The following is an 11,248-nucleotide window of genomic DNA, read 5'->3' as shown; positions in this document are numbered from 1 at the left end:
TTATTCAATTGCTTTATTTTGGATCATTTTACTAGTTAAATTATTTGGTTGCATTGGCAAGAAAAAATTGTTTTCTTGGTTTCGCAGAATAATTTATCTGTTATACATTTTGTTTAGCTAAATTCAACTTTTTGAGAGGAAAAACAACCATTAAAACTCATTTTCTGACGTTTAAGTCGTTTATTACAATTTAAAACATTTCATGTCCATCAAAAAGAAGAACAATTAAGTCGATAAAATACCGGTTTTTGAAACAATATATAATCAATTCGTTTATATCTCTGAACAACTCGCATAACTCTAAAAATTTAAAAATGGAATATATTTTGCATTAAATAAATTAGCTCTTGGCGCAGTTTAAATTTTAGATGAAAGCATACACTTATTTGAACAATAGAGTAGCGTTAGAATTGAGTAAATAGTTTGTCCTCGCGTTCGACAACTTCAAATAATAAGCATTAGATAATCATACTTAGGTGCTATGTGAGTTAAAACTTCTCCTCAGCATACCGAGGCAGCAACCAAAAATGACAACAAGGAGGAAGGCATTTTAATGATCACTACCGGTGTCTCACTGAATCTTGAAAGGCAGGAGAAACTACATCCGATTTTTGGCGAGTGGCATATCAGACAGATTTTTTCTGGGCAAAATTACAACTGGGAATGTGCGATGTTGTGAACATTTATTATACATTTATTTATTTCCGTTTAGACGAGACAAATGTTAGTTAACAGCATAATTTTTAAAGACATGCATGATTATGGAATTCAACGGTTTTCCTAATCAGCGGGTTTGTAGTTGATTAGGAAAATCGGCGAGTATAATAAACAATTTGATTTGTTTAAGAAATAAAAAACAGCAACTCAAGAGATTCAAACACTTGGAGAAACTGGCTGATATCCTTACACTGACTAGCGTGGACGCTGCTCCACCTTAACTAATTAAGAATGCGTAATTCATTTACTACATAATTATATCTTAAACATATATTGACAGATTCTTGGTTGACAGTGTTCGATTACGTGAATCCGGGGTGTTATACTAATTGACCAAACACGCATATAATTATACATATAATATTATTGATTGAACAACATTGACGAGTGATGGGATGAAGTCGGACTAGAATGGGACGAGCGCCGAGGGCCGCTGTCAGACAGTGGTCTCTCTGAAGATGTGCTGCACCGAGGCTGCATTGATCAACTCCAGCTTGGGACTGAGAGCATCAGCTGCCTCCGAAAACCGTCTCTGCCGGGCCAGTGGTGCAGCTGCAACACCAGCGACCAGCGCGGTTAGGCCTGCGTCGTTCTCGACATGCTCGGTCAGGTTAGTGGGCACGCAGCATTCCACCAATTTTACTTTATTTTTGCAAGGTAAATAAATCAACAATGACTGGGTGAGAGAAGGGGGTGGCAGGTCTTATTTGCCGGTTGGTCGGACGGACGGACACACAGATGGACACAAAAACAGTTCATGCTAGAGGAGCGTGCAGCAGCATTTTCTTTCGTCTGGAATTTTGGGCAGGCGCTGCGGCTGAGGACGCGCGTCCACCGCTTTCTGGTCGGCCGCGGGCAGGAAGACCTCCTCGGCCTCAACGGCCGGGTCGACCAGTTCGAACCAGTCCTCGTCTGACGAGCTGTGGTGGCTGCTGAAGCGTGACAGCTGCCGCCGCGCCGCGTCCGACGAGATGAGCCGGTGGCGCGACGGCGACGACTGCCACGCCGGTTCGCTCAGGCACCGGCACTTGGAGTTGGCGAGCGCGTGCGGCGGCCGCTCCACGCCTCCGGAATGGGCGCGTACCAGCGGCCGGTCGGCGGCGCTCGCGGCCGCCGCCAACGCGCCCTGCCCGCCCTCAGCGCAGCCCGTGCACGGCGGGGGGGAGGACATGCTTGACGGGGGGTGCCGCACGCATAAAACCTCACCTGCCTCCGGCAGCACCCACATCTTCAGGTACACTGGCTGAAAAATAATCGAGCTGTCAGCAAAAGAAGATACATAAATATTAAACAAAGAGGGCTGCAAATTTCCGTCCCACTATTTTATTGTGATGCTTGCATTAAAGTGATCGGGGAATGGCCTGTAATGTAGGAGGAGGTAACTCAAAAGTTACAATATCCTGTGCATAAAACGCCATAGAAAATGGGTTTTAGGGCACATGAAAAAACATTTTACTGATAAGGTACCTCTAAGGATTTCATGTATTTGATGAAATAATTGAAATCGTGTGGTATCTAATGAGTTAAGAGGCTCCAAAGGTAAAAAATTATTATGGGATTAAACATTATCATGTCATTGTACGTAGAAATGTGAAGATATTATTTATTCAATCATGGTGGACTCTTCTTGACAAAACAAATAGATTGGTAGGTATAATATTTTACTTTTTGAAACAGTCCCACAATTTTTTACTTTTGTCAGGCAATTGGCTAATGGCCTGAGAAAATATTTAAATATTTTCTGAGCTGACTAACACGACATGTAAAATTTCCAGTTTGTACGTGGTTCAAAAAACGCTTCATGATGTCAATGGTTTCAGGAAAAAGGAAAACATACTCATACTTTTTTAAATATTGGTGCATTGAGACCTAGTCAGAAACTGAAAAAATGGTAAATGATAGTAACCAGAATTTGTAAAATTGCTTGCTCTTTAACAACTTGATTTTTCTCCTGTTTTTAAACTTTCAGGTTAGTTCAAGGAATAAAAATGCAGGATACATACTCAATTTTGTAAAAACTAATTTTAAGCAAACTCTTTATATGGAAATGAAAAAAGAGATTCAGAAAAAAGTATTAATAGCCTTAAAATCTGATAAAAGCAGATATATTTCAAACTTGGACTTAAAGCTTAAATTGGGACTTTAAATGACTCCTTCAACTATTTTTAGCCTTTCTGGAGCTAATTAAAAGCAATTTCTAAATATATCGAAAACTACCTTTAAAACTAGATTTAAATTTGGAAAAATCCAACAAACCTAACGTTTTACACAGCGTGCATATAATACCACATGGATTTATTTTTAATAGATGGGTTTTAATGACTCTAATTTTAACTCACAATTTTTGGTCTTGAAAATAATGCATTTTTGTGCTTAATAGATGTGTCTAAAAGTGAATCAAACGCACAGGAAAAATCGATCAACTTAAATTCCCAATCCTACAAATTGGCGTAACCGAGAAAATTTGCAGCCCTTCAAAATTCAAAATAAAAGAAAACACATGCAAATATAAGTGAGAAATTAATCACAGCATATATTGCTTGCAGACCAAGCAAAAAACTTGATATTTATCAGTGTTTAACCTAATAGCTATCCTGGCATACACTAAAATCGAACACCAATCTGTCCATTAACTGAGCTGTACCTGATTCTAATTGTGGACCAGTTCAAAATCCAGGTAAACTGGCTGCATGTGTGCAAGAGATATTTTAAGTCAGAATATTATACAGTTTGAAAGAGAAACAAGATTGAAACTAGTTCTCAATAATTACCTTGTGGTCACCCATACAAGTGTTCTGGCCCATCAAAAAGTACTCCAGTTTCTTCCCGCTTTCCGAGTGCTAGATAAGAAGATCGAGGTGATAAGATGCACGATATCAGGTCAGGAAACAACTTACATCCTGGATAAGCTGCCTGGCCGAGTGGCTCATGAGGACTCGGTCGCACCAGGCAGGGCACCTGGTCTGCATGTAGCATTTTGCTCCTCGTTCATCTTCTTCAAAAGGATAGCTCGGGGGGAAAGCAATATCAAACTCAAACAAGTCGCTGCTGAATGCCTCCATTTCTTTGTCGTACTGCCGCAACTGGAAAAAAAATTAGGTTAAAAGCACTGGGGTGCACAAAAGGCGATGGATCTCATACCCACTCTCCGTTTTTGTCTACGAAAATCTTCTGATGATCGACATGGCAAAATTCCTTTTTGCCTAAGCTCAATACAACCTGTGGATATATCAATGTTATTAATATATTATAATACAAATTTTATATCCATTTGATGGTTGTTTTATTGTTGAAATAAAATCTGGATATTTAATTGCATGCTGCCAAGTGCATCAATTTGTTTTTCCTACTGGTTTTGGCTTAATTTTTGAACCCTATTCGGTGGTAAAAATAGAAAAAAGCGAGTGTTATTTTTAAATTACTTTCGAGGAAAATATATAAATAAGAGTAAATATAAATACAGCTCCCATGAGATAGGTACTCTATCAAACCATCAATTTGTATTTTCCTCAAAAAATATCTGCAAATTTGAAATATTCTGTACAAGCTTTTTTCATATTTAACCATGATATAGGGCTTAAAATGTTCATTATTTTAAACTAATCAGAAAAAATTGGTCCTCTTGGCAACGGTTTTTAATCCAAGTATTTATTTTTGGATTGCTCCAGTACCTGGCTATCTTCATCTTCGTAGATCACTTTGGTGCATTCCTCTTCATTATTGTACTTAAAAGTTGGCACCGCAATCAACCCCTCAGATAATTTCTGCAAATTCCATTATTAGCTCACAGTGACATGAAAATTTTGAATTTTTATACTTTGACCACTTCTTGGGTCTCAGTCCTGAAGTTGAAGTCGCCAAATAAGAAAAATGGCGTGCAGTCGAGCTCATCAGAATGAAATCTCTCGAGCAGGTGTCGTAACGCGCGCCTCCTGTTCTTGCTATAGACCGACGGCGCCTGTGAAACAAATTTAACTATCCAAACACGCTCTCAAAACTCGAATTTAGCTTACAGATTCCATCGCAACAAAGTTGGAGGCGTCATGGAAGAGGTGAATGTTAATCAGGTCAAAAATGGTGCCGTTTATGCTCCATCTGGTTCTCAAGAAGCCTTTTCTCGACCATTTACACTAGAAACAAGCTCAGATAGATTATTTCATAATTTTAATCAGGCATTAAATACTTCTGGAAAAAAGTCTTGTGGGAATTTTGATTTTTCTTTTGTAGCAACATCTTCGATGCTCCCTGAATGGATCTCGACGCCATTCAACGGCACGAAATCTGACTCTGTAAATTATTAATTTTAATTGAATGATGTCAAATTAAACGGGGGAGAGGCGCACGCACCTTTGAAGTCCCAAATAAGTACATCAGTCAGTGAGTTGTGGACAAAGTAGAAGCTTCCGAGGGCTGTGAATTTCTCGGCTGAGGAGTAATCCTCGTCTAAATAAACCCTTACTTTATCAAACAGTCTCAGTTGCTCGCTGGTCATCAGTAAACTAAAAATAAACAACGACATCCAGAGAGATTAATGTGCCTCCAAAAAAAAAATGTTGCTGCTATTTACTCGACGAAATGGTCAACGTGCTTCATGCTCTGTTCGTAGTTTTTGCCTCCCACTTCCTGGCAGTGAAGTGCGATGAATTTTGGCTCTAGACGAGCAATTTGCTGCAGGAAACAACAAACAAATGAGTTGTAAGGCGGGCGTTAATCTGTGTTAGCGTTGCGCTTCCTTTTGATGGATTATTTTTAAAAGGGGCGTTAAACGTTCGCGAAGATTCGCTTTTACAACGTCTGATGCGACAGAAAACAAATAATTTAAATATAGGCTAGAGTTTTTTGGCGCAAATTGTAATTATTTGTATTTCATGGCGTAACTAATGTAATAATTTTTTTTTTTTTGAAAAGTTTATATTTGATAAATTATAGATAAACGAGTTAATAGAGATTATGGCTATTCTCCATTAACTACGCATTTCAGATTTGGATTGAGTAAAAAGTTTATAATATGAAAGCCGACATTTTTTTTTTAAATTTTTCAATAATCTGGCTTGCGCAGTAAAAAGGCTCAAAATCATATATTTTTAACCTAGTTCCCGTTAAACTAAAAATGTTTTTATCTATAATGTTAGACATTTATAGCTTCACTATAATTCGTGCACGCGACATTAAATAGCTCGCTTCCGGTTAAAATATGATCCAAACAGAATGCGTCACGATGGAAATGCGGAGCTGGTATAAATTTGATGAGCTCTGCTCTATCATAGAATACGATACACGTGTCAGAGGAGCAAATTGAAAGCGGAAATGTCCAAAATGTTGCGTCAGTTTCGGTCTCATCGCCAGAACACAGTTTTTAAAACACGAGAGAGTGAAGACAGACAAGCGTCAGAATGATGACTTACAGAAAGAAATTCCGCTGTCCATATTTTTAGCATCACCTCGGGCTGAAACAAGAAGAAAGCAAACTTAGTTAGGTTAATAAGATAAAAGTGTGAACATTCTGAGGGGCATTAATGCCAACCAAACTGGCGCACATTACATGATTGCACCTTTTGCCGTTCTCAACATATCTGGGATAATCGAAGCTATACAATTGGTCGTAAATTGCTATTTCCGCAAAAATGGGTGAAAAATAAATGTTAAAAACATATTAAACTAAGACTATAGATCTGACCTTTCAACACTGAATTATTTAACAAAATTATAATTATAATATAATTATGAAATGTTTAAAATTGGCAAAAACTTTACTCTGATTGCCCATTTTTAGAGTAAAGAAAGATAGCGAAGGTTTGCGGCAAAAATATTACCAATTAGCTGCGAGTGAAGTAGACCTTGGAAGGGTCTAATTCAATAACTGCACTTGAAAACAAACCGAGCCAGGGGCAGCAGTGAAGCCAGAAAATAGCGGTGAGTTGATTTGAACACCTGTTTGTTCGCCAGCTCTCGCCATGACCCCGAAATGCAGCGATTTTTGCGAATATTGCCCTTTTCCGAAGCGGATCGCGTGCGTTTTCAAGCAATTCGGCCTCAGGCGAGGCCGCAATGTGATTAATTGACTAATTACGCATTCATTCATCTGCCAAGGTCGCCTTTGTATTCAAGCAAGTTAATCCAATCAGCAGGTAATGAACTCACCAAAGGCCACACTGTGTCTGTGTTTGTATTAATCTCGGATGGGAAAATTTGCTCATTGTTTCCACCGCAGTCGACGCACGCAGCCTCAATTAACATCCATTATTTTATTACCAAGTAATTGTCAGCGCGCGATCAAACTAACAAAAAAATACGCGTGCATTACACACCTGCACAACTGGGATTTACCTAGTTAGGCGTTAGTTAAGTGCTAGAATTTTCTGTTCATAATAACTTCGAATCCCTAGACTTATCAAAAAATCACTTTTTGCGGGATAGTTTACGCAAAAATTTTCCAAAAATCATTTTTTGCGTTTTCAAACTTCGAACAAACCAGAATTCTTTATATTTTCGAATGAGTATTATTTTTTGCGTGTTTGTTTAAGTTTTTGACAGTTAAGATTTAATTTGTATACCTTTCCTCTAAATACGTCTCTTCAATTTGAAGCTTTATTAATATTTTTCTTAGAGCAAAAATTTTCAAATTTATACATTTTAGATGTAGCGTTGCACGCATATTTTGCGTTTAATGAACCATTAAACGCAAAATATTAATTATTAATTATTTTTCTTAGTAAGCTAATCAAACGAAAAAAATGACTTAATTACAATAACACTTTTCATTGATTTTTTTTTTGTATTGTGGTGTTTCAAATATATAGCAGTCAGTTTGATTGGCAAAGTGAAGTGTTGAAAAATTTGCTGAATTTCAGGATTAACACAAACAAATGTACAGAGGAATATTGAATATGAAAAGTGAAAAATCTAATCCTTTTGTAGGAATTTTTTCTCTCTTAAAAAAGAAAATTAAGACATATTTTCTAGCAAAGAGAACGGAGTCCGATTAATTTTACTACACTTGAAAATTAAGCTTGAAAAAATATTGCAACGTTTTTCTGTTAAATATAATTGCACAAATTTGATGCAAAACAAATTTAAAATGTAACTTGGAAGTTTTGCTTTCATTTCCTGAAGCACTGAATTTTAATATTTGGCTGTCGTTACTAGGTAACAGTTTAGATTTTTGATATTGTCATATCATGAGTATCAGAACCGTGACTGTTATTTTTGTAACATTTGCTCGTTGTAATATAGTACCCTCAAAACATACGCGAACACACGTTCACAATCATTGATCAGGCAAACCAAAAGTGACGTAAGTGATAAAAGAGAAATAAAGTGATAAAAGTAAAAACAGCTCGAGCTTTTATAGTACAGAAGAAATTTATTTTTTCATATAAAGCTAAAATAATTTAAGGGAAACGACTGATCAATCTAATAGAAAATATTAATGAATTTATGCAAAATACGTGATACAAATTCAAAGCAAAAGCGAGGTACACTACAATACTTGTGGCATTGATAAAAAATTTCCTGAATTTGAAATAGTTTTCTAAAATTTAAAAATCTATCAAGCACCGAATTTTAATTAAGAATACTTTTTGATTCTTTTAAATATTTTTAATCAGACATTGTCCATATTAAATTAAATAAAAAAAACTCAAGGAACAGAGCGAACTTGAAAGATGCAATTAACAATCTAACTTATCAATTTCCTTTTGACTATTAAATTTATTTTATTGTGACTTTGGCAGCTTGGATGAAATGCTATGCCAGCTTTAAATTCAAATGGAAACTATCATTGAACATTGCTCTCTAATTCAAAGTTTGGACTTTGTTTGAGTTTGTACGCGCTGTACACAATTTGGCGTTTGGTTAGTAAATATGTCAATCTTGAACCAATAGAATGATGGAGTTATATGAATTGATGATCAACATTTATTTACTATTAAAACGTTAAAAAGCTTTCCCTCGAAGTTAACAATAGCAAATCACTGATCAGCTGGTCCAATAATTTAGCACTAAAACTTAAATTTAGTACATAACAAAAACCAATTTAAATTATACTGATTTTATAATGGCTTTTCCCACAGGCAAACAAATTGAAAAATTGTAAAATAAAATTAATATCGAACGTTCTCGCACTGTGCAGCAGCTGTTTCGGCCTTGCAGGCCTCATCAGCAGTACCCTTACTCCAAAACAAAATTCAGATAGCCACAAAGTATTAGCTGCAGAGAATATTGAATCAGCGATCCTTGAAAACGACCACCTGCACTCATCTCTAAGTGAGCGCAAGCAACGAAATTGACAACCTCGCAACTCGAATCTCCCTGTATTAGAAATTCCTATTACAAAAATTCAAGTCAGCCGAAAATTCCATCATTTCTAATATTAATTTGGTCTAAAATTCTTAAATTAAAGCTGGAATAGCAGCTCATTCCAATTTATAAATTTACATTAAAACTTAATACAAAATTATCTTTATGACAAATAAAAATTAAATCATTTTCAAGCTACGAAATATATATAGAAAGGATCTCAGTGAATATTGTCGTGCTACTTAAAATAAATCGTTTTAAATAGGCACTGTCCACAAAAAATGCTAAAAAGTAAAATCCTTAAAAAGTAATTTATTTAAAATCTATCTTTGTCTGTCTGACTTTGTATTTATTTTATGCTGATTTGGTAGGCTTGAATGAAACTAAGGCACGGTGAAATACTATACTTAAAATAAAGTGGAAACGAAGTTTGAACATTGGTCTCCACGATGAAGTTTGTACTTTGTTTGAGTTTGTGAACCATAGTCAACTATTATTTGTGTTTGGTTAGTAAATATTGTAAAACCACAATGAAGAATTAAAAAATAAACAATTGAAATTTTATAATTTTAGCACGCTAAAAGAGCGTCTTATTGAAGTTACCAATAGCAAAAATTGATCAGCTGATCCGATAATTTAGCACCAATTACCAAAACAAATTATGTAGGGCAAGAAGATCCATTTTGTCATAGAATCACAATTAAAATACTTGGGTTTCAGATGAAATAATTGCTCAATCCAAATAATGAAATTATTTTAAAAAAGACAAAATTTAGGTTTTGATACAAAAAATTGTCCTAAATTTAAAAAGTACGAATTGAATAATTTTCCTAGAATATTTTTGAACTAATTAAATTATTTCAAATGGGTTCTTTCCGCATTAAAGAGAAATAAAATACTCGAGGAACTAAGCGAACTTGATATTTTTTTAAATCTTTCATTTTCTATCTGACTAAATACATAGTTTAATGCGATTCAGTCAGCTTGAATGAAATACTATGCCATTGAAGAACGCGTCCACGTTTAAATTCAAATGGAAACAAGCTTTGAACATTGTACCCTATCTGAGCTTGTTTACTGTACACAATTATTACTGCGGTGTTTGGTCAGAAAATATAAAAACCTGCAGACCTAAAATGATGAATTATAAGTTATTAAAAAAATTGTGCTCATAGCTATTAGCCGGTTAAAAGAGCGTATCCTCGAAATAAGCAAGTGCAAAAATTGATCAGCTGATCCGATAATTTAACACCAAAACCAAAACAAATAGGCGAGCAACACGGCCGACACTGAGCAAAAAGACGTCGTTTTGAGCATTTTATGCAGGCGGGCAGCACTTCAAAGCACGAGAGGCCGCTGATTAAAATTCAGCCTTCGGTGGGAACAATGAAATAGGGCGAAATCAATTGACAAAAGGAGTGGAAAGAGCAGCGAAAACAAAGCAGCGACACAGACATCGGGGTCAGGTGGCGCAGGTGTTCACGGCGCGGCGCCAGGTCGACGCCACGGGCCGACGAGTCGATGACCCGCCGCCACCGCACGCCGAGCCCTCGAGTCGGCCTCGGGGGCGGCACGCAGCCGTTCCCCGTCTGCCCCCGCACGCGAAAAAAAAGCGCAATCAAACAACAACTTACGTCCTCGAAAATGGATCCGACGTTGGCCGTGACCAGCATCACTGGCGTCGAGTTTGTGGCCATGTTGGCGTCGATGCGGCTCCGAAACCTCTGTATGAAAAGCTACTCTAGTCGAGGTTGACATCCATGTCGCCTGCAGGCCTGCTTTCCGTCCCTGAATCGCCGTTGAATGTCACCAATTGAGCTCGACTCGCCCGCTCTCACTCTGCACTCAGCAGCACTGCCCCAGACCATTCGGTGCTGATGGCGAAAACACACCGGAGCTTAAATAACCGGTATGAGCACCATCTACACAAAATCAACACGACCAGTCTGCTGCCTTCAGGAAGGTGTTTGATTTATCAAACTAAAGCTCTGAGGTTTTTCTTCTTTTATTATTTTACCAAAAAACTGTTTTGATTCATTCAAGAATTTAATAACTTCGGGAGGATTCAGCAAGCACCTGTTGTTTTGCTTATTACCGGTTTTTCTGGAAACCGGTTTGCAGCAACAAAGGCTCGCTCCCCACTCTGCTGCTTGCATTGACGTCACAGTGCAAGAAGGCAAACAAAAAATCCTATCTACCGCGAGAGAATGACGTGTTATATACGTAAACGCTG

The 11,248-nt window shown here is 37.1% G+C and overlaps 1 protein-coding gene across 1 annotated transcript; it reads right to left on the bottom strand.

The window, feature by feature from the left end:
* Positions 1-160: 160 nt before the first annotated feature.
* 5PtaseI (inositol polyphosphate-5-phosphatase A) lies at positions 161-10,883 on the bottom strand. The gene is made up of 12 exons (XM_065495051.1): positions 10,650-10,883; positions 6,123-6,164; positions 5,285-5,385; positions 5,065-5,216; positions 4,901-5,004; positions 4,731-4,847; positions 4,535-4,675; positions 4,389-4,481; positions 3,859-3,936; positions 3,615-3,800; positions 3,489-3,557; positions 161-1,960 (listed from the first exon to the last, which is right to left on the bottom strand). The coding sequence occupies exons 1-12, from the start codon at positions 10,710-10,712 to the stop codon at positions 1,478-1,480; spliced, it is 1,629 nt and encodes a 542-aa protein (XP_065351123.1). The 5' UTR covers positions 10,713-10,883; the 3' UTR covers positions 161-1,477.
* Between the last annotated feature and the right edge of the window lie 365 nt (positions 10,884-11,248).

This window comes from Cloeon dipterum, chromosome X (assembly GCF_949628265.1).
Source record: "Cloeon dipterum chromosome X, ieCloDipt1.1, whole genome shotgun sequence".
Classification (NCBI taxonomy): domain Eukaryota; kingdom Metazoa; phylum Arthropoda; class Insecta; order Ephemeroptera; family Baetidae; genus Cloeon; species Cloeon dipterum.
This window is presented reverse-complemented; position numbering and strand designations above follow the sequence as displayed.